This window comes from Pogona vitticeps, chromosome 8 (assembly GCF_051106095.1).
Source record: "Pogona vitticeps strain Pit_001003342236 chromosome 8, PviZW2.1, whole genome shotgun sequence".
In the NCBI taxonomy this organism is placed as follows: Eukaryota; Metazoa; Chordata; class Lepidosauria; order Squamata; family Agamidae; genus Pogona; species Pogona vitticeps.
The window spans coordinates 3833546-3857312 of record NC_135790.1 but is presented as its reverse complement, the minus strand read 5'-3'; the positions used below and the strand labels follow the sequence as shown (position 1 = coordinate 3857312).

Below are 23767 nucleotides of genomic sequence, written 5' to 3'. Positions count from 1 at the left end.
AGAGGGAGGCACAGAGAAAACCACTGCAAAGGGCGCAAGCTATTTGTAATTTTAAACCAAGACAGCAGTGAAAAGCTAAACTTTAAAGGCCATCTGAAGACCTGTAGTGAAGGGGCCACATTGAAGTCACATCTAAGTGGAATTTAAATTCTATAACAGGAGGCCTGTCAGTTGTGCAGGTGAGCATATGAACCGGGGGGGGGGGGGGGGCTCCGCTGTCAATCTCAATGTCACTTAATGTGGTCCTTGAAGGAACCAAGTCCTAGGACGCAAACAGTTTCTTGGTGGTACATTGGCCTTTCCAAACCTACGAGGGAGCACAGTCCTCTGCTACCAGTTTTGCACCTTCTGAAATGTAAACGAGGCAGACACAGGAAATGCACCGTGCGTTGGTGTGCAGTAAGATGCTTCGAGGCATGTGGCATTGTTTAAAATAAGGCACTTTGTTAAATATAAACAAGGCGTACGGTGTTTGTGCACCTTGTTTTAAGCAGATCATGGTCTTGGAAACCTTTCTGGTTTTGAGAAGGGTACTCTGTCCATGTGAGTGGTGTCACGGAGCCAGGGCTCACCGAATAAAGCCTTAGGACAGTTTGAGAATCAGGGACTATGGATGCTTTACTAACAGCCCTGCTCCATCTGCCGCTGCTGGGGGCAGCTTTTCCTCCATAAGTAGTTGAAATATAATTTGGACTACAACTCCCCAAATCCATAGCCAGTAGAGACAATGGCCTTGCAAGATGGAGGATTTGGGGAGTTGTAGTCCAAAAATAAGGTTCATTGGCTCTGATCCTTTGCCGATTTAGAAGCCAAGACGACGTATAGTGTGGATGCAGGGGAAGGAGGGTTCCAGAGAAGGTAAATTATGTGATTGGTCCCTGTTGTCATGAAAATCAGTCTTCTTTTTACCTTAGTCGTCTTCCATGGGCAGTTAAGACTCCTTAGCTTTGCAAAAGACCTGCTTTTCATGGAGAAAAAGATTGCTAGAACTGGTTGGACAACGGGATCAATGTATTTGCCTCCCCCTGGACCTGGTCAGGATGTCCGTTGCCCATGGACATTGTCAGGAGGACCTCTAAATCTGGAAATTGCAGGCATGAAAGAAAGGCTTCTACCTGAAGGTCTCTAGACTGGCGTGGTTTTGCAGCTTGCCGTCTTATCAGCAGCCAGGGCTGATGTTTACTCAGTTCTCCTGGCCATTGGTCAGCCTGGATTTGACGTCCAGGCCAAAGGTTCAGGCCCTGGAATTGCTAGCTTGACTTCTTTGCATGATCAGCATATAGCAGCTGCATTTCGCAGCCTGGCCCTATAACTTCATTAGCCCTTCGTTAGAGGGTCTAAGTGTCCCCCTACTCAGTCCTCTGCCTTTGAGGTTCTGCAGTTCTACAGGGAGCTCCAAGGTCGGTCTGTCCTGCGATCAGGATGGAGGCAAAGAAGGAAGAGGTGGGAGAACGGCCACCATTCACGTTGAGAAGGTTCCACATATCGGAAGATTATGGCTTCTTGCTCCCGAATCCGCTGGTAAGGATTCATTCTGTGCAAGCAGTAAGTGGTGGTAGTGATGATGGGGGGGGGGGAAGCAGTAGAGAGGAATGGTTGGCCAAGGGGATGATCAAAGACAGCCAGGAAGGGAGATTTGCTTTTTACCACAAAGTTGAGTCTAATTGCATCTACAGAGGGAATGCAGGCTTTGTGAAGCCAACACAGTGAAAGGAGAGTTTTTTGTTTTTTAAAGGAAGAAAATAAGCACTTGGACACCCCCAGATGGGCTAGTACTGAGAAATGGGAGTCTATTGACACACTTCCTCCTGATGTGTGGTAATTGGCTGTTAAGTGGCTGCTGGACTACAGTTTCCAACATCCTCTACGATGGGTTATGCTGGTTAGGACTAATGGGAGTTGTAGTTCAACCGCATCCATAGGATCAAACATTTCCCACAACTTGGGCTCTCTTTGTGTGACTGCTGTCAAGTCAATTCTGACTTATGACCACCCTTTTCCAGGGTTTTCCAGTTAGAGAAAGTACTCAGAAGTTATTAACCCGTCCTTTCCTCTAGGGGGAGCCCTGGGACTGTCCAGCTTGCCCAAGACTACCCAGGCTGGCACTTCTCTCAGGAAGCACAACTGGGGGAAATCAAACTCCCAACATTTGGCTCACCAGCCATAAATAATTCCCAAGTCATTTGGATTCCACGGCTTTATTTGAAGAAGGGGGGGGAATCACTTTTGCTGGAAATAGTCTGTTTTCAACCGGTTGGCAACCAGCTCGATTGGAGATAAAGCCCTCTCTTGAAAGAAAAGGGCAAAAGTAATTTAAAACATGGGTTAGCCAAAAAATTATAGATCTGATTTTGCACCATATCCTGGGAATATATATTTACAGACACAGATGACGGGACTGGAAAGAGAGAGAGAGAGAGAGATTTAGAGAGACACAGAGAGAGAATCCTTGAGCACTGCTAACCAACCCTCTACGGAATCTTTGTGTGTGTGTGTGTGTGTGTGTGTGTGTGTGTGTGTGTGTGTGTGTGTGTGTGTGTGTGTGTGTGTGTGTGTGTGTGTGTGTGTGTGTGTGTGTGTGTGTGTGTGTGTGTGTCTTCAGGATTGTCTCCGGCAATGTGGTTATATAACAAGCAATTTGTTTCACATCAGTTGTCAGTAGATAATTAAAATGGTGGTGTTCTCCCCTGGCCTCCGCCACCCTCAGAGGTCCTTGGTAGATCAAACTTCATTAATCCCCAAAACTGCTGAAAAGCTGCAGGACTGGGGAATGGCTGCTACGCTTCTATCAGACTTCTTAAAAAAAAGAATCATGCAAAAATAAAGAAAAAAGGAGGTGGGAATGAGAAAAAACAAGTCAGTGGAATAGAAAATCAGTGTTCAATGCTCTCACTATTAAGGTAACACATGCTTTGCCAGGATGTTATCCTCACACTAGGGCTGTGAGCTTTCTGGCTGGTTGTTTGGTTGCCGACATAGCTATCCTGCTCCCTGGAAAACCCACCTTCCCCATCGTTGATTGGGGTGGATTTACGAGGAAACTAATGAAACTTAAGTTTCAAGGCCCCTAATCCCAGTGGGCTCCCAGAAGCAACTTTAGTCCACATTGCTTAAAAAAAATCTACGGAGATCTGTCGAGGAACAGCCCTATTGGAGAAGATAACAGTGGTTGCCCACAGTTTGTTGCTGGTTGTGAAGGGGAGCCCATAACAATTCAAGCTTCAAGGCCCCAACCATGTAGGCCTGCCACTGAGTAGAACGTGAAGGACGTTCACCGAAATCGTGATGAGGTTTCCACATCTCTTGGGTGGCCTTGGGTTCAGAGGAGGACAAGAAACGCAGGTACAGAAGCACGCAATCACTTTATTGGACCACTAGGGGAAAACCCAAGTAGATACTGTAGCTAGCTTTCTAGGTTAATCCATCTTCCTCAGGCTGTGCACCAAGATAATGAGAAAAATTATACATTAAGAGTCCCAAAGTTTCGTGGCATGGCTGTTGTTCATTCTGGGTATGTTCTCTTAAAAATAAGTATGTACGGCTTGTAAGGGTGGGGGCAGGGGTGGAAATTCTTCCCCAAGCAGCATCTTGGAATTTATCTCTTGTCTCTTTAAACAAAGAGCTGCTATCTCTCCCCCCCCATCTTTATTTGCCTTCTTTTGAAGCCAAAGGTTTTTATTTGGCTGGGGATTGGGGAAAGGCAAGGCAGTCGCAGGACAGCCTCCACCAGAGAGCTGGGGCTGAAATTGAGTTTAACCACCAGGGGAGGCCGATTTTAATCAAATTGCAACTAGGTTACCTGGTGGATGCTTTCTTCAGTATTGCTAGGGTGGTGTCAAAAGGTGGTGCCCGGGGGGGGGGAGGGCATTCAAGAGGTATCTTCCATAGTTCAGAAAAAAATCTGAACTATGTGGTCCCCCCCTCGCTCCGCAAATACAAATGCAGGAGCAGGTGATAACACATTTCAGGTTCATTTAGGGTTTGTAGCTCATAGGCTGTGCCAAGTTTTAAAGTTTAAAAATAAAAATTTAAAACAAAAACACTGACCACTTCTACAACACCGTTTTTTGCAAAGACCACTCAAAAGTCTTGGAGGTATCTGAGAAGGCTGAATATTTCAATAGCCATTTTTTTGAGGATTCCCTCTCCTGCTGTTGAATTTTTCAGACAGTCAAAGAAGGCATGAGGTGGCAATATCAGGTTCTAACAGAACGGTCACAGTAACATTGGTCCAGGGGTACCTTGAGCAATTGTCCCCTCATCTGAGCTGCTGGGAGAGCATAGCAGTGAGTGATCACATACGATCGCCTTAGCTTTGGAACTGTCAATATGTCAAGATAAAGGGATGGATCAAATTGGGTACAGTAATTCCAGATGAAGGGGAGAGCATTTCTGGCTAGCATCCTCTTGAAGAGCTCTCCAGCTTTGTTTAATCAGTTTCTCCATAAGTAATCTTCGCTTTCTCTTATTTACCTTTATTGGACCATCAAAAAAAAAATCAAGTGGATATCTAGCTTTCAGTGATAGCTCATCTTCCTCAGGCTGTACGCCAGGAATGCAGGATTATTTTCACTTCCTTGGCGTGCATCCCAACCTACGGTAAAACCAGTGGTCCATGAAGAATCTTTCTTCCATTTCTTCCCAGAAAGAACTGCCACCTTTCTATCGACCATGGATGGAGATTGGCCATAAGCTGCCTTACCTGATTGAAAGCCGTCAGTTGCGCTCCCGGGTGAATGAGGTATTGATTTCCCATCTTGCCCGAGTTAAGAAACCATGAAGGAGGAAACAAAGAGTTAAAGAGAAGAGAGGAGCTCGAGAGATATCTGTGCCCCTTTGCCATGTATGGGGTGAGCTTGGCCATTGGTCGGACAACTGGGGACATGATCAAATTGAACAGTGATTTGGTGATCAGGTTTGAGATCAGATGATGGGGGAGGCATGTGTCTGATTGCACCAGAAAGGGTTACTTCGCAGAGGGAGATCTACCTTAAAGTGTCCCGTCTGTCTGTTGGGGAATTGCTTGAGCCTAGGGTCCGAAAAGTAGGACCCTTACAGCTGGACCGAAAATAGTCCAGCTTGGGCACAGGTTGAGTTGGGCTGGAGCACTGGGTTGCTCCACAAGCCGTCCAGAAGGGGCCACACTCCGACTTTTCTTCCTGCTCTGCAAGCAGCAGGCCCACATTTAATTCTTACATGAGCAGTTCTGCACTTTGTCCTATTTCTGCTGAGAGCAGAACTGTCCAGAATTTGAGAAGAATAGTTCCATGGTGTAAATGGGACTGGGATGAGGAAGTCAGCGAATCATAGAATCACAGGCTAATGGAGTTGGAAGGGGCCTACAAGGCCATCACGTCCAACCCTCTGCTCAAGGCAGGAATCCAAATCCAAGCAGGTCTGACAGAGGGTTGTCTAATTGTATCTTGAAAGCCTCCGGCGTTGGAGCGCTCACAGCTTTGTTCTATTGTCGTACTGCTCTAACAGTTAAGATGGTTTTCCTGATATTCAGCTGAAATCTAGCTTCCTGTAGCTTGAGTCCATTAATATGTATCCTGCACTCCGGGATGATCAAGAACAGATTCTGCCCCCCTCTGGAAGATGATCTTCCAAGTATCTGAGAAGTGCTATCCTGTTATCTCCCCTCCGTCTTCTTTCCTCAAGGCTAAACATGCCCAGTTCTTTCAGTCTTTCCTCCTGGGGCTTGGTTCCCCTTCCCCTGATGATCCTTGTTGCCCTCCTCTGAACTTGCTCTAGTTTCCTGGCATCCTTTTTTAAAGATGATGCCTAACCAGTGCCAAATAGAGGGGAACTAGAACCTCCCAGGATTTGGAGACTATATTCCTTTTTCCAGGCATATCACACGGCTGGCTTGTATTCAGCAATAATTCTAAGCTCCTTCTCACATGTAGTATAACTGAGCCAAGTATCCCCCATCTTCCAACTGTGCTTTTGTGTTTCGCCTCCCTTGGTGTAGAACTTTGCTCTTATCCTTGTTACATTTCATTCCGTTGGGCTGTATTTTCTGTTTCAAACGTGTGGATTCAGGATCCCCCACTGAAGTCAACATTAGAGAGAAAATTAGATTTGCCACATCCAGAAGAGCCCTCGTTCTTTAGAAATGTTGCTGAGTAAGACGATCGAGCTTACTTTTGTTGGCACAGGAGGAAACGTACGGAAGGCCAATCTATGTGTCTTTCCCTCATGGGTGGGAAAACAGATCCTGCTGCTTGTTTACAGACGGTTATTAAAAGGAGTCCAAAGGCTGCATGGGATTAAGGCTCAGACTGCAGGTTTCCGACTCATGCGTTAGCTTTGCTCTTACAGAAGATTTGCCAGACCTGTGAGCCTTCTGGACTTGTAGGAAAACTTTTGAGTTCTCCAGGATTCTTTTATTTTCTCTGGCTAGATGGTCAGAAGGATGGGGCGCTAAGAAGCGCAGATATCCAGACCTTTGAAGGCAGGAGGCCTGCAGTTATGCAGAAATTCAGAGATGAGCAAGGCAGTCAGGATGTGTCAGTTTGCAACATGCAAATACGGCCGGGGTGGAGAGAAAATGCTGGATCCTGCCCTCGGGGAAACAGAACGTTGTCCGTGTTTCAGTTCCAGGCATCTGCTGGACCCCAGATTTGAGCAAGGCTGTTTCAGGGCAAGAAAGGAGCACAGTGAGAGACGCAAGTAATACAATGGCTCAAATCCTGTTGCTGGCATAATGCAAATTGCCTACCTTTTGGCAGCGAATTGTTGCAAATTACAAAATCAGCACAGACATGTGTAGCACACTGAGTGACCATGACTTTATAAGTTGCTACAATTTGCCTCCAAACATTACACTGTTTTGTTAGACTTGACTAACAGGATTTTGGCCCCTATCCCCATTTGCAAAATGGGGTATATTTCCTGCTCAGAAGACGGAGAAATGGATTTTGGGGCAGATCTAGGGAATGGTTTCTTTTTTTTGGACTACAGCTCCCACATTCCCTGAGCAGTATGACTGTAGGCCACGAGGGCTGGCATTTCTGGGAGTTGTTGTCCAAAAAATAATAATCACACTTCCAAGCTTTGAATTGGGGGCTTCTGAATTTCTACACCTGGATTTCCAGCTCATCCGTGGCTGCTTGTTTCCCTGCAGTGCAGGGAGAGTTCTAGAGGTTGCTCTCATCCTAGCAGAGAAGTGACCTGCAGCTTTTGCGGGAAGAGATGAGTTGTGTTGTGTGTGACTGCAATCCCAGCAGACAGCTGTTAAGCCTGCTGCAACAGGACCTTTCAAATCTAAATGCTTTGATAAAATCCCCGGCTGTGATTGTGCCGTCCCAAGACAGCCCCAAACCAGTACCCATAAAATACTCTTGATAAAGATCCAAGAGAATGCAATTTCCAGATTTTCCACAGAGGGATTCATGTTCCTCGGTTGCAGCAAAACCCACAGAGTTTTTCTTAACAATTCTTTGATGTCAAAAAAACCTCCCATTTTTTTAAAAGGTGTAACATGCCCAGAAGTGGCTTACCAGACCCTTCAATCTGGGGCATTCTGGGAAAAAATGCAGGTTACCCATGTCTGCCCAAGTGGCAGGACACCCAATCCCATTAGGCCCACATAAACTGGATCATTTCAGATGGTTTCTCTCCTGGATTAAGATTCAAAATTTAAGGATATTGGAATTGTTGTAGATCACAAGCTGAATATGAGCCAACAGTGTGATGAGGTTGCAGAAAAGGAAAATGTGATTTTAAGATGCATTAAAAGAAGTAGAGTCTCCAGATCCCATGTGGTATTAGTTCCCCTGGTTAGGCCTCATCTTGAATCCTGTGTCCAGTTTTGGAAACCACACTTTAAGAATGCTGGTGAACTGGAACAATTTCTGAGGAGAGCAGCAAAGATGATCAGAGGACTGGAAATTAAGCTCGAGGAGGAAAGACTGAAAGAACTGGGCATGTTTAGCCTATGGAAAAGAAGACTGAGGAGACATAGGATTGTACTTTTCCAATACTTGAAAGATCATCCTACAGAGGAGGGGCAGAATCTGTTCTTGATCATCCCTGAGTGCAGGGCACATAATAATGAACTCAAGTTACAGGAAGCCAGATTTAGACTGAATATCATTAAAAACATCTTAACTGTTAGAGCAGTACAACAATGGAACCAATTCTCTCGGGAGGTGGTGAGCGCTCCAATGCTGGAGGCATTCAAGAGGAACCTGGAGAAGCATCTGTCAATTGTGCTTGGATTTGTATTCCTGCCTTGAGCAGGGGGTTGGACTGGATGGCCTTAGAGGCCCCTTTCCAACCCCATGATTCTATGATTCTATGAGCTCTCAGCCTCTGCAACCAGGCAGTCCCCCCCCCAAAGAGCCAAACTCTCATATACTCTTCTGTTGCTGTTATATCTGAGAAGAATAGGACCTTCCTTCCCTTCCCTCTAATAAAAACATGACCCAGAATTCCAGAAGGAAGTTGCCTTGTGAAAACACGAGAGAGATGGAAGCATGACTACTGGGGGCTCCTGCAAGTTGTGGGCATCTGGGGTGAGGGATGTGCCCCACAGATCAGATCTAGGGCTACCAGGTCAGCAGCGCTGCATTCCCTAGTATGTCCTGAGCAGCACCTGAGACCTGGGGACACAGGCTGTTAAGACATCCAAAGGGAACGGAAGTCAAGATGCTGTTGCTCTTCAATGCCTCCCTGTTGTAACAGATGCCTCTGCTAAGCTGCCAGTATCTTCAGGGCCACCGCGAGCAGTATTTGGCCCACCTGGTCCTCAGCTTCATCACCACGGGCTACGTCTGGCAAGAAGGCGAAAAAGAGTGCGCTAAAGTATGTATGCCATGCCAGGTATGCCCCCTGCAAGCGCGAACTACAGAGCAAAGTGGGGAGGGGATGTTATCCTTGTAGAACAATCTGCACCACTCATGCTAATGGGCTGGTAGGAACCGAAAGCAAAAGTGTGCTGCTTATATACTGCCTGGTAGTGTTAAGGCGCTCTCTGGGTGGTTTCCTTTTTAATGATGCAGGCTATACATACATTGCCTCCCTGCAGTGAGTTTGGTACTCAATTTGCTGACCTCAGAAGGATCAAAGGATGAGGGCACCTGGAACCGCCGACTTCTACCCATCAGGACTGAACACAGGTCACAAGTAGAGTCCTCGCTGCAGTACTGCAGTTTAACCACTGCACCACAAAGTTTTCCAGAACTGTCCCAAAATATTTTGCTCCCCTAATCAGAGGCCAAGGTGTCACACAAAGTGTACCTTCCATATATTCGCGAAGGCTTTCACATCCGGGATCTAATGGTTGCTGTGGGTTTTTCAGGCTCTTTGGCCATGTTCAGAGGACAACACTCTGCACAGAGTGCTGTCCTCTGAAGACGCCAGCCACAGAGACTGGCGAAACATTAGGAAGAACAAGCTTCAGAACACGGCCAAAGAGCCCGAAAAACCCACAACAACCATTGTACCTTCCATGTACAGAAGCTGGCTTAGCGGGGCAGTTGAATTCCACTTGAAAACACACAAGAGAAGAGTGTTCTCCACCACAGATGATGCAGCTGGATAACTTAGGAGCTTCAGGAATATGGTCCCATGGAATGCTAAATCAAGAACTTCTGTAAATCCCATTGAGTCAATGGGTCTACTGCAGTTGAGACTGCTAAAAACCCATGCATAGCAATGTCCTCCCCCAGAGGAAAGTAGCTGGAGAATCCTGCAAGAACAGTAGTCAGGAAAAGAGAGTAGAAAAGCTACTCTTTTTTGCACCGTAGCTTCCAGACTACCTTAATTAGTATGGCCAGGGCACATGCTGGCTAGAGGATTCTGGGAGTTGTAGTCTGAAAACGCTTTGGGTGGGAATCATAGATGTCAAGATGAAGGAAAGACCACCGAGCAGTACGGAGCACTCATATTGGCTCATTGGTCATGTGTTTTCTAGGTCTTGCCACGAAACCTGGCCATTCCCTTTGTAGAAGTCTCTCGGCTCCTGGGACTGCCTCCGATCCTGGTTCACACAGACTGTGCACTAGTAAACTGGAAGAAAAAGGATCCACATGGGTAAGCGTACAAGGGACGATGCATGAGCCTAGTCAGCAGAGATTATCTAAACCTACAGGTTAAACCTGTCCAAATAGGTCGTGTCCATCTGGGGCTTGTAGGAACTAAATGAGTAACAGATGATATGTTTAGGTAGCCCGTGATTAACCACGGGAGTTACTTAGGTGCTGAAAAAGGTCTGACTGTCGCAGTGTGGATTTTGCTTCCTTTGCCTCCTGTAGTTTACAAATTGACTTCCTTTGCTTCATGATATGCCATTGTAGATAAGCATGACTGTCTAGCCACAAAGTTCTGCTAGAATCATGCCTCTGAAAATATTAATGTGATTTCACTTCTAACATACCTCTGTGATATGTTGTTTGACCTTCCATCAATAATATTTTGAAATACTGTTGAAGAGAGGAGGCATTGGTCTTCCCAATCAATGAGATTGAGGGGGGGGGGGAAGAGAGAGAAGCAATAATATATGTTTTCTTGAATCAGTGAATATTGGACAGAATATATGTAGCATAGTTTTGGAAGAGGTTGAAGAAATTTAGAAAAGATGCTGTTTTGAACTATAACTGTTAGTTTCTCCCAGCTGTCACAGCCAGTGCTGGTTGGGAGATGCAGGGGGAAAAAGTAACTTTTCCAAGCATATAGTCATCATCATCTACAGCCATAGATCTCATTATCTCCCATGAATTTCGCTAAACTCTTAACCCTGTTAAAGGCCATTTAAATTGGTGGCTATCAGCTAGTTGCACAAGTTAAACTATGTGCTGTGTGTTCTTTAGTTTGTCCTTAATTGCTTATCGTTCAATGTATGACCCCAAGCTCTAGTATTATGGGAGAGGCAGGAAACATCTTTCTATCCAGTTTTTCCACATTAATTAATTAATTGATATGCCCCTTTCTCCCGAAAGTGGGACTTAAGGCAGCTCACAAAGCATTGAAAACACGAGAATTAAAAGCCACATGTAAGCAGCAATTAAAATTTCTAAGGGAAGAATCATTGAAATCATCATATAAAAGAGGGTGAAAATATAAAATCAATTAAAACACATTAAGAGGATATGCTGGCAATGAATGTAAGGCAAACTAGCTATGTTAAAATCAGATATTAAACACCAAAAGCATGTTGGAATAAAAAAGGTTTTCACTGGCCCCCACATTACGCTTAATTTCATGAACCTCTTTCCTGCCACTACTTGAACTGGAAAGAAATCTTCCGTAATTCCCTTGTTTCACCTTCCTTCTCTCTTGCTCAGTGCTGCAAAAATGTGAGGCTTAGTGGGTTTTCTGTTCAAACTGTTGTCGATCAGACTCGAGGTGATATCACCCTAGTCTGCGAGACAGCAAACTTTCCTTGAGATGCTGCTGCCTTCTGGAAGCATTTCCCCTACTTTGATACCAATGAGCTTTCTGCATCAAAACGAATTGATGATTGCAACAGTCTGACTAGGGAACGGAAAACTTCTGACCAAGAAGCTTCAACCTTGCAGACATGCAGTGTAAATGACAAGTGCCATAGCGCTAAACTCTGCCCCGGAACAAACCAAGGCAAAAAACAAAGAATATGGAGAAGATCGTACAGGTCCAGAGGTCCGTGGAGGAGAAAATGATTCTGTGGAAAGTAAAAGGGACATTGTCTTGATGTTGGGGGGCTTTCCATTATGATCAATGCTTCCTGCAGAACTTCAGTCCCTCCATAAGACCCCAATAAACCTCAGAGGAGGAAGTTTAAGAGTTTTTGTTTGTAGTTTAGAGAGAACAGTAACCTAAAAGAAGAGATATCTCTGCTTGTAGAAGGTGAGAAAAGCTTGGGGCATGCACTTTATACAGCCATTGCAAGTAACACAGGAAATATAGGAGACTTACGATTTAAGCTACCCCCCCCACCTCCTGGATATCACATGGACTGGACGTCTGGACTTCGTTGCTTAACTTACTTGATCTCTCTGTTTCCTTTCCCGGTGTGTCGGTGGCTGCTGCTCCAACATTTGAAGGTCTTTGGAAATCGAGTAAGTACCTTGGAGACCTCCCTTGTCTTTGCTGTTCAAAGTTCTCTTACCGTCAAACAGGGGCGGATAGTACCTTTATTGGGAGACTCCAATAAACTCTTCAGGACTCATCCAGAGAGGAGGTATGGGAGAGTTTGTGGCAGGGCAGTGGACAGAAACAGAGAAGTCCGGATTGCATCCTAGCTCCATGTTGAGGTTTCAGGATCTATAATTAACTGGCCTTGTCTCCTGCCCCAGCGATGACTAAAAAGGTCTACAGCATTTTCTCAGCTGACCATTTTACTCTCTTCACAGAAACCTGGAGCCCATCCTTTGTTTGCCTGGAGGAGAGAGTACCAAGGGCTTTATTCTCATCACCTTCCTGGTTGAGAAAGCTGCTGCTCCTGGGATCAAGGTATGCTCCATTAGGGTACCACGGAAGAAAGTAACACAGGCCAGAGGATGTCTCGGAGGGAATTCCATTTTTTGCCCAGGAGAACGTGCCTAGTTGGGGCTTTGAAACGGTTTTAGCCAATCCTGAATTTGGGAGCACGGGGACACCAACGTTCGCTTGTCTTCTGTAGGCGATGGTGCAAGCCGTCTCGGCTCTTGTTCAACCTGACAACCGACGCCTGGAAGAAGCCTTGGAGGAAATGGCCAATGCTCTGAGAGAGATGACCCAGGTTTTGAAGAAAACTCACGGTAAGTGTGGTGTTTCCTGCTTTCGTTTGGAAAAGGTGGTTTATTATTTATTCATTTAAAGTATCATTATCCTGACTTTCTCCTTTGAAAAAGGACTCAAGGCAGCTCAGAGCATGACAAGACAATATCAACAGCAGGGATCAGACAAGCAGAAAGGTCATTGGTGGTCATAAGCTGTGTTGTTGAGAACTTTGAAGTGAAAGAAAATAGGCAGAAGGGCCTATGAAGAAGAGATAGTAGAAAAGGAAAGATAAGAACATGGGGCCAGTCAAGGAGAATGGTTTAAGTGAAATTAAGAGGATGGGAGGAGAAGCAGCTCCTCATGTCCCCACGAGCCTGCTCTCTTGTTGCAGAATTTTGAATTTCTAGTAAAATTGCTTTTGCTATGCAGTAGAAGTACAGAGATCCACAGAGTCCTTTTAAGTTCCCCTTTTTCATTAACTGACAATTAAAGTCTCAATAACTCACTCAGACATTTGTAGGAGAAAGAGTAAAAATGTTTCATTACTGTCAGTTGTGAATGGATCAACAGCAAACTAATAAACTGCTTCCAACAGATGAAAGAGAAGGAAAGGAAGCACTCAGCAAAGAGGTGGGACTCTCTTTGAATCCAGAGATGGGATTGGTTATTGCTGGATAGATTAGCAGTCACTCTAGCCTAGATAACTCCATCCCAATCAAACAAACTACAGGCAGTGTACAAGGTTGTAAAAAAACTCCAGCACCTCCTTCACTCCTGACTTGGCTTAAAGGTCTGAAAAGATATTCATTGATCTACAATTGGGAACCCAGCATGCCCTTGCTTGTTCAAGCTAAAGGCCAGAAGAGGAATACAAGGTTGAGTGACATATGAACGAGGACAAAGGGAGGGCTCTAAGGAGGGCGCACAAAAACTGGAGAAGAAAATGGGCCAGCAATAAAATTGTTTGTGGGGCCCAGAATTGCGAAGATAAAGGAAAAGGAAATATATGCAATTTTTTTTTCTGAAATAACCAGGCATATCTTGGGTTATTTCAAGTTGCTTGATATTTCAAGGAGAGAATTAACGGGCAGGATTCTAATCAAGAGAGGGTGAGCTTGTCTTGATTTTGCCTTCCTCTTCATGGGCTTTTCCAGTTTCTGTTCTGCAAAGAGGTAACCTTTGCTTATATTGACAGTCTTAAGTGTTTGTTCTGAAGTTGTGCTCTGCCCCCTAGATTATGTCGATCCAGTCGTCTTCTATGGTGTGCTACGCATCTTTCTTTCTGGGTAAGTACAGCACACGCTCCTTTGATTGTTGAGAAGTTTTCTGAGGAAGGATGGAAGCCAGGGAGAGAGGAAGGTGTGTATGTTTAAAAAATACTACGTGTTGATTCAGTGGTTATCTTTGGCTGTTCAGATTCTGGCACAATTGGGAGGGGGGGACTAGATGTTATGCCAATTGTATGCAAGCAATTAACTTAAATGTTTCAAAAAGTTTAGACAGCCGCTGGTAATTGAGAAGAAGCTGGGTTGTGAGCATTGAGTTTGGAGAGGAACATTTAAATACCCCTTCCCAAAAACAATGCAGCACATAACTTCAAAGTAAAAATGACAGCAAAATGAAACGGTACAAATTGCTAAAGGTGTTAGAAATTGTCCTTAAGATGTCTAGAAGAATGTAGTTTGGGACAAAGTTCAGTAGTCTGGAGAGCTCCGGAAAGGTTAATAATCATCATGTACCAACAAGTCACTTTGTTGTTTAGTCGTTAAGTCGTGTCCGACTCTTCGTGACCCCATGGACCAGAGCACGCCAGGCCCTCCTCTCTTCCACTGCCTCCCGGAGTCAGGTCAAAGTCATGTTGGTCACTTCGATGACCCTGTCCAGCTATCTCATCCTCTGTCATCCCCTTCTCCTCTTGCCTTCACACTTTCCCAACATCAGGGTCTTTTCCAGGGAGTCTTCTCATGAGATGGCCAAAGGATTGGAGCCTCAGCTTCAGGATCTGTCCTTCCAGTGAACGCTCAGGGTTGATTTCCTTCAGAATGGATAGGTTTGTTCTCCTTGCAGTCCAGGGGACTCTCAAGAGTCTCCTCCAGCACCACAATTAAAAAAGCATCAATTCTTTGGTCATCAGCCATCTTTATGGTCCAGCTCTCATTTCCATGCATCACTATAGAAAAACCATAGCTTTGACTATGCGAACCTTTGTTGGCAAGGTGCTTTTTAAGATGCTGTGTAGGTTTGTCAAAGTGAACAGACTTTGAGCTTCAGCCTGGTCCAGCATGGCTGTCCTTAGGGTTTTATGGCTTCAGATTACAAGAAAATCAAACTTCCTTCCTTCCGCAATGACTATAAAAGCAACACATTCTTTTCTCTTATGGAATCTTGTTCATCCTTTGTCTTTAGTATTTGGCTGATCAAGTCCAGACATGGGCTGTCTCCTCACTCATGCTCTGTAGAAACAGAGATAAACTACAATCCTTGCCTCGTGAAAGGACAGAACCCTCCCTCTTTCCCTCCCCTCCCCTTGTGAGCCCCTTTGTGAGGAAGAATATGACGGAAAACGGGTGTGAATCTCCTCCTTAATGCCCGGTTTCCTGGGGCCACATTAGCTATTCCTATTGCTTTCACTTAATCAGGCTCCTTCATGAAACACTCATTAAAACATGGATGCCTTAAAGTGTGGGGTGGGTGGGGAAAGATGCCCCAATACGTTTGGCGTTAATGGAAAAAGCCTCACTTCTGGGACCACAGGATCCCTAAACAACTGCAAACAGGGCTTTGTTTCCTGGCCTCTGATTTTAATGGTAAGTGAAATTAGGTTACGTGAGATGCTTTAGGACTAAGTAGCGATGGGGATGAAGGCTTCTGAAAGGGAGGAGTTCTGAGCTTAGATTTTAGTGATACACACAGAAAAGAAAATGAGAGGAGCCCTAAAACAACATCAGAATGGATCTCAGTGTGTTCCCGGCTCCCTCCAGCAACAGCTCAGCTACTCGCGTGAGCACCTCCCTGGCCTTTATGTCAGCTCTTGAGCCCCCTGCCCTGGGGGGCTATGAGGCAAGAGTCAAAAATTTCCCACCATGTCAGATGTGGGACAGAATGGGAAATTCAAAATGGCACCCTCGGCAGTGTGCGTGTACATGCAACCATTTCCCTTACCCACAATGCCTCAGAACCAAGCTGCCTTGGGCATTCTGGGGGAAAGCGCGGAGCGGCCATTTTAACATGGCGGCTCTTAGCGTTCAGCTGCTGTCCTCTGGTGATTCTGTAAAAGGGAGAATTGCCGGCAATGCGGGAGGATGGCCACGTGGGGGTGCTGGGAGCAGACTTTGCTGAGGGCCTTCTTAAGCCTAGAGCTGGTCCTGGGCCCGAGATTCTCTTGAGCAGTGGTGGCTGGCGATGCCAATTTCAGGGGTGCTGTGAATCCACTCCTGGTTTTATGGACTACTTGATAGGAGTTATCCAATATAATGGATCTATTAGAGATTTCAGTACTTCAGATAGCTCCCTATAAATCAGGAGTGGATTCACAGCATTCCTGAAACAGGTGTCACTAAGGACCAGAACTTCTGAGTCTAACCCAGTCCCAAGTGAATTTAGAATGGGTGGTGTTCCTCTTGCAATAATCAGCGGACCCCACAGAAACTTAATAATTCACAGCATCTTATTACACTGCTAGAAATATACAGAGTGCTATCTGGCACTTGAGCCTGACATATTCTCTGGAGGTTTTTTTTTTAACTTCCTAGCTTGCTTCTTTTGATATGAAGATGTAGGTGGCCTTGGGCACTAACAAGGTTTCAAACTATGAAGATCAGGTGCCTTTTTCCTCTCCCACTTTCTGCAGTTTAAAGGTCTCTCTTGAAGATACCTTGAAGTTTTGTGAGGCCATACAAGGGTTACCAGAGGTAAAAACCACAGTGCCTTTTTTCTCCTCCAGTTCTCTGTTGAAAACTTTCCTGATTTGGAATCATGTGCCTGAATAGGGAGCAGAGAAGGCAGTGTAATAACAAATTGATTTTTATAGTGGTGGTGGTGGGGAAGGTCTTGACACAGAACATTTTCTATAAATATATGTCTGGGCTGAGCTTACACTTGATGTTGATGATAAAACCATTTTTCTCTTCTGTGGTGTAAAAAGTGGCAGTGCCAGGAGGGCAAAGATAAATCAATAGGACTCCTGCTTCTTTGGAAAGTCTGTCTGTCTGTCTCTCATTTCTTCTCCTTACACACAGAGAAAGACAGAAAACAAATTCTGCATCGTTTGTGAGCACGTCAGCTTGTTAAAATTAGAGATGGGCATGAACCGGAAAACCAAAGATTCGTGATAGCATGTCATTCATGGCTAACCACAAACCACCATGGACTCCCAGAAAAGTGTCCTGGTTTGGGGGTCATTTCCCCCCCTCATTTTCTGCCTTTGGGGGATATTTGCTCCTGCTGCCTCCTTCTCTGCATGCTCAGAGACAGTGTTAGGCTCCTGGCAGGGAAGGGAGGGGCTCCTGCTGCTGAAGGTGGCACCCACACCAAGGGCGGTGGCGGCAGGTAGGCGGAGCCAATGGGGGCAACAGGAAGGGGGCAGGGGTGGCAACCTCTTTTGCCAAAGCAAACAAAACACCAAAGGGGAAAATATTCGGTGTTTTGCTTTGCTTTTGCAAAACGGGATGCACAAATGTGTTCACAAAATGATCCATGAGCCAGGTTTTATTTTTTTTTGGGGGGGGGGGTGTTGGCTCATGGTTCCTTTCAGGCCCATCTCTAGCTAAAACATATGCATATTCCATGGCTAACTGGAAAAACATATGCATATTCCATGGCTAACTGGACACTCATTTCTTTCTCTGTTGTTGCCATGTGCTGTCCGATCACTTCCAACTTACGGTGATCTTTATAGGGTTTCAGCCTCCAAGAGAATCAAGGCGTGGTTTACCATTGCCAATTCCCTGGTGATCTTCTGTGATGAAGCAGGGATTTGAATGCAGATTTCCCGAGTCCTGGTTTGACACTTTCCCCTCTAAAACACAGTGTTTCCCACTTCCTCTCCCTTGCTACTCTCAGTTTGCATCTTCCTTCTTCACGATCCTTCTCTATTAGGGAACCTCGATGTCATGGCACAAAATATTGTGGGAACTGTAACCCCAAGCCCTCAAACAAACTCTTCTTGTCTCTGATCTGTACAGAGTCTAAGCATGTGTTTGCTCTGCCCCGATCTCCTTGCATCAACTCAAAGACGGGCACATTGCTTTGAATCGAAGGGCAAAGCTCAAGTTGTGGCACCCGTACCGGATGCCCATTTCCACACGTTGGCTTTGAAGCTGCCTCGTTGGCTAAAAAGGGTTGTACGAACCACAACGCACCACTTTCACCTTCCTAAATGTCACCACACGGCTTCAACACAAGGACTCAAAAGCTGCAAGGTCTTCTGCGCAGCTGATGGAAAGCAGGTTGCTTTCTGACTCACGTCTTTGCTGTTGTGTGACCGCTTTGATGAAACAACAGCTTAAAAATAGACCCCGCTGTTCTCCAGAGTCCTGCCAACATCTGGCATGGGCACGTGGCAAGAGGGGGGCTAATGAGCCAGCGCGCAGCTTGCGTCCTAGAAAGGTGCGAACCCCGGTTTCTATATAAAGCACGCCTCCTGCAATGTGTCACCCGGCAGGGAGGCAAAGAGGCCTCGCCAACACAGCTGGCATGGCAAGAAGGCAGCAGTTGCTTGGGATTTTGTTTTTCTGCCAGAGACACACTCCTCTGAAGGTGAAGCGTTGCGTTTTTGGAAGGCCAGCTTTGCAAACCCTGTTATAGGCAAAGTAAGCAGATGCGCCAAACATCCAGCATCCCTGGTTTTATTTGATGTGGCCACCGAACATCTCGTGCTGCAAGCAGAGCTTGACAAGCTGCTTACAGATGAATAGAGGTGGGTGTGACCCGAGCTACAGACCAAAATAGCCCACAAACTGGGTAGGTTTGGGGTTCGGTTTATGCATTCCTGTTTTGCCGAAATGAAACAAAAGGGCAAACTTTTCTCTCCCCCCCCCCATCCGGTGCTTTGTTTCAGCAAAACGGAGGAGCCCCCTGCCCCCTTCGCCTCTCTAGCTGGTCCTGCCACTGCCGCCTCCTCTTCTTCCTCCACCATGGAGCAAGAGACAGCAGCCTGTCTTTCCTCCCAGGAACCAGACCGGCAGTCACTGTGCATCTAGAAGGGGAGACAGCCCTGCTGTTCTCAGGATCTGGCCCATACTGCCCTGCAGGATCAGGGCCAGCCTGACCCAAGAATGGCCTGGTGTTGGCAGGATCAGGCCCTGGCCTGTGTAGCAGCTGCTGGGCCACTCATGAGGCTCACCTGGAAAGCTGGAGGGAAGGTCTATTTAAGGAGTGGTTCTCCCTCCCAGAACTGGCTTTAGCAACGCAGATCTTTGCCTTGGGCCTCCTGAACGCCAGTATTCCTGCGCCCGCTCTTCCCTCCTGGATCTTGATGCCTTGTTTCGGCTCTGTTCTCCCATCCTTGTGCTTCTGCTTGGCCATGACCAACTGTGCTGTGAGTGCCTTTGGGCTTCATGCTCTGTGGTGGATGGGGCCCTGGTGCCTTTATCCATGGTGAGAGGCTGTCTGGGATCTCTTGTACTGTGACCACTGTCTCAGCTCAGGTGGAAGGGGAGGGGGGGCCCTGTTGCTGCTTCTGCTGCGCATGCGCTTGCCTGTTCTCCAGAAGGGGAGCCACAGTACTGATGATGCCAGTGGTGGAGAAGGAGGCAGGATCAGGTGGAGACTGTGGGAAGGGGGTGGGAGACATTAGGGTCCCTCCCTCCCCCTTGCATGAACCATGAAAATGAACCACAAACTATGTTTCTTTTTTTCTTGAGTTCTTGGTTGTTGTTGTTTTATAATATATATTTTTTAAACTACTAGGGATAGGGTAGGGAATACAAAAGGTAAAAGGAAATAGAAGGGATAGGAAAAGGGTTTTGAGGATAGGAGAACACAGAATATACAAGCATCCAATCTATTCATTTCTCAATAATAAAATCAGCTTTCTACTTCTTTTTTTAACTGTTTGATTACCCTCTAGGTTTCAACTTACAATTATGTTTAAATTGTTTAGGAAACAGACCAATTGTAAAATACATCCCCTCTTTCAGTTTCCTTCTGTCTTGGACAGAAGGACGAACTACCCTTATTCGGCATTTTTCTGGTGTGTGTGCATTTTTACAGATGACTCTATTACCCTGCTGAAATCTAGAATATTGTTTTAGCTGACCTTTTTCTTTTTTGGACTATAGTTCCCAGAATCCCCCCAAAGTGACTTTCTCATGCTCTGCCGCTTGATGGCAGATGGGCTTCTGTGTGGAATTACTGTATATTCATTCTTCTGGAAAATAATTTTCCAAAGCAAATTTCCTGACAAGCATAAAAACAAACAAACTATGAATCAACTCTGAGTTGAAATGAATCACGTTCTCATGGCCATCACCTAACTAGATAAAATCCAAGTTCAGGATGGAACAAAACCGATCAATAAAAGGTATGGGATTTTCACCAGCAGTGATTTCTTATGCTTTTCACCTGGGAAGGCAGCCGAGGGTATGATCAGATGGCACCACCATTCAGAATTGACTTGACAGTGCACCATTATAATTATTATTTATTTTAAAGCAGGGATGTTGGCTTCCACATCCTGAGTTCGAGTCTTTGGGTCTGGATTCCAAGTTCCAGTTTGAGTCTTTGGGTCCTGAGTCATGAGCCACCCATCCTTGTTCTAAATTCAGGGGAGTACATTCATAAACCAAGGGTTGGATATGACTTTAGGGGTATAGGTTGCCGACCATTGCTCTGGGTGAAAGAAAAAATGGGACACCTATGTTTAAAACCAAGGGAAGATTTTGGTTGGGAGGAAGGCTTAAGTTCCCACTCACTCCTTCCCTCCGTCTTGCTGCTTTGCTTTCTCTGTTGAGGGAAAGAGCTGGCGTTCCAGACTGCAAAACCGGCCGTTCCAGGTATAAATGTCAAGCTGAGCGATTCGACGACTCTGAGGAAGTTAGGAGAGTCGGTCATTTTGTTAAAGAGATGCTCAAGAAAGAATTCCTTCCAAGCCTAAGAACACCTGGCTTAACCTTTTAGTCAAAATGGAGGGCGGAACAAATGCGCACAAGCACCGATTGGCACCTTCCACATTCTGAGTTTTAAAAATTCGGAATCAAAACTCCAACGATAAAGAATATTTTAATTGTGTCTGCCATCTGAATGTGTAGTCTTTCCCTTTAAACAATCAAACACAATTCCTCTCTGTCTCTCTTCTCCTCCCTCCCTCCCTCCCTTTGCAGCTGGAAGGATAACCCAGCTCTGCCAGAAGGCCTGGTCTACGAGGGCGTCTCTGAGAAACCTCTGGCTTATGCCGGGGGGAGTGCGGCCCAAAGCACCACCTTGCATGCCTTTGACGAGCTTCTAGGAATCCAGCACCGCAAGGAAAGCAGTAAGCCTGTTGTTTTGATATGAGAAATACATCTCCTGCGTGTCAAGAATGCAAAGAGACAGCTCCCTGCATGTAGAAAGTTAGATATAAGGGGAAAGTTCCCAATCTAGCATATTCCTTGAGAGGTTAGTTTTCTCTGTGTAGTGGTGTTTGGAAGTGCTCATCATGGAGCAAAAATTCAGGCATCTGGGTTGGCAGCAAATGGAGAAAAAGATCTTTGGTTCCTAAATGCCCATTCAAGACCAAACTTCGAAGGAACAAGAAAGCCAGAGGGCTCTGATGGATGATGTCACAATTTCCCCTAATTGGAAAGTTCTGCTTCTGCTTTTCCCCATGAAACTATCCCATTTGCACTTCCCAAAGCTGGCCCCGGGACAAAATGCACCATATTCCTGAAACTCTGAATGGTTTAAAATTTCAGAATTTTTGAATCTTTAATGTCAGGAATTCATGGATTCCCCCAGAAATGCATGCTGTTTTGAAACTTGCGATGCATTTCAGGAAAGAAAAAAAGCCCACTGTGTCATGCATGCTTTTGAGAAATGTGCACCGCTAAAAGCATGTAGGTTTCAAAAATGCATGTATGTGTGAAAGATTCAATTGACAGACCTTCAGGTCTCTCGTAGAATGTTTTCTCTCAACCATTGTTGCCATGTTTAATTTGGCTCATGCGTCCTTTCTGTCTCCTTTGCTAGCTGGGTTTTTGCGCTTAATGAGGTCGTACATGCCGCCTCCTCACCAGGCGTTCATCAAGGAAATTCAGTCTGCCCCTTCGCTGAGGAATCACGTCTTATCCTCTGGAAGCGAGGCTCTCCGAGAGGCCTACAATAAGTGTGTGGCCGTCTTGTGTGACTTCAGGACCTACCATATCACCATGGTCACCAGATACGTCGTCATAGCAGCCCGCAAGATCAAGACCAACCCCGACCTGGCCCCTCTCTCCGGGACTCCCCCATCTTTCCTCGAAGGCAGAGGAACTGGTGGGACGGGCGTTCTGAGCTTCTTGAAAAGCGTACGGGACACGACAAGAGAAGCAACGATCCCTTTGTAAAAATGCACCCTTGCCCCCTTCTGAAGACATGACTTATAGGGTGAAAACAAGGGATGGCCTTTCCTATGCGGGACCAGAATTGGTGGGAGTGCTGGAGGCAGGCTCTGAAGCTGGTAAAGATGTTTGTCATATCTTTTCGTCAAACCTAAGCCACTCCCCAAAATCTGCTTCATTTGCATCCTGATGTGTGCATGGCCAGGATAACCACTAAGACAAGACAACAGAGCCCCAAAATTTGGAGCGCACCAAAATCTAGAGGTGAATATCCTCATTAGGAAAATAAATGGCTAAAATCTTCAGCACTGTTCTCTTTGTATCGGCTTGTCTTTTTGCTGATCTTCGGGAAAGGGGCCCTTCTCTCTATTCTTTCAGACAACACAAGGATGTGGTTCACAGGGTGTGGTTGGTATTTGTCCTTGCGAAGGGGTCCTCCTAGAAACATTCATTAAAGGGTATGGCACTACCCTTTCTCAGCATTCTTCCTATACATTTCTATATATTTCTAGTAGCTCCTTTCGCTGTTCTCTTCCTCCTGATGGCACAGGAGGATGTCCCTTATCCACTAGATCAGTATACAATTACTCATAGATGTTCACTTATCCACTTATTCACAGTATTCACTTATCCAGGGTCTAAAAATATTAAAGGAAAAAATCCTAGAAATATGTATTTCTAAAGGTCGAAAGGGGCCCATAACATAATTCCGTATACTGTCGTACAACTGGCGGAACACATCTTTTCTATAAACAGGACATTCTTTAAGCAGAGATAAATTTAAACAGGACACAATAAAGAGTCACCGGGAGTTTTGGTCTAGGGCTACAGTGATTCGCTGATGGATAGAAAAGTTGCTTCAAGGCAGATTGCTAACTACAAAGCCAAGCTTTTTTTTTTTTTTTTGGTAAGCAGACACACGCCTTCCTCGCCATCTGACGCTTAGATTCAGGATGTCATAACAAGGAACACAAGAGTTTACTAAAATCCACTAAATTTTGCACAGGCATTTTCTATGGGATGCCTCCAGAAGACGATAGACCTGCATCCAGGGCTGTATTAGCCCATGGCCTGGTATTCAGGCATTCAAAAATTCTGTGTGCCCCCCATGGCCCTTCAGTCTTTCACCCCATTATAGCTGATGGCCTGATCCTGGTATGGTAGTGTTTAGATTGCAGTCCAAAGCCCTAGAGCCATTTTGAGGGGCTCCTGAAGAATTCTATTCACAATTTTAAATATTTTTTATTGTGCAAAGCGTCTCCCGTGTTTTATTATGCTCACCTGAATACTGGTATAGAGAGATGGACAAAAAAGGGAACTGGTAAGTAACAAGGCATTAAAGTAATGCATATACTGCGTGTGTGTGTGTATATATATATATATATATACATATCTATATATGTGTGTGTGTAAATATATATATATTTACCCCACAGAGGACAAAGCGCCTTTAACTATTGGAGCCCATTTATTAGCAAAATAAAATTCAAAATTTAAGTTTTCAACAATGACAGGCCTCTGGTTCCTGCAGGGCCCCTAGGCTTCTGTTTTATGAATAATACGGC

General features: G+C 45.5%; 1 protein-coding gene across 1 annotated transcript; it reads left to right on the top strand.

Moving 5' to 3' along the window:
• Positions 1-608: 608 nt before the first annotated feature.
• On the top strand, positions 609-22507 carry LOC110072158 (indoleamine 2,3-dioxygenase 2). The gene is made up of 10 exons (XM_020780256.3): positions 609-1521; positions 4646-4741; positions 8692-8811; positions 9923-10041; positions 12030-12044; positions 12339-12438; positions 12608-12725; positions 13922-13973; positions 21009-21157; positions 21853-22507. Exons 1-10 carry the CDS (start codon positions 1423-1425, stop codon positions 22206-22208), a joined length of 1224 nt encoding a protein of 407 aa, XP_020635915.3. The 5' UTR covers positions 609-1422; the 3' UTR covers positions 22209-22507.
• Positions 22508-23767: the final 1260 nt, after the last annotated feature.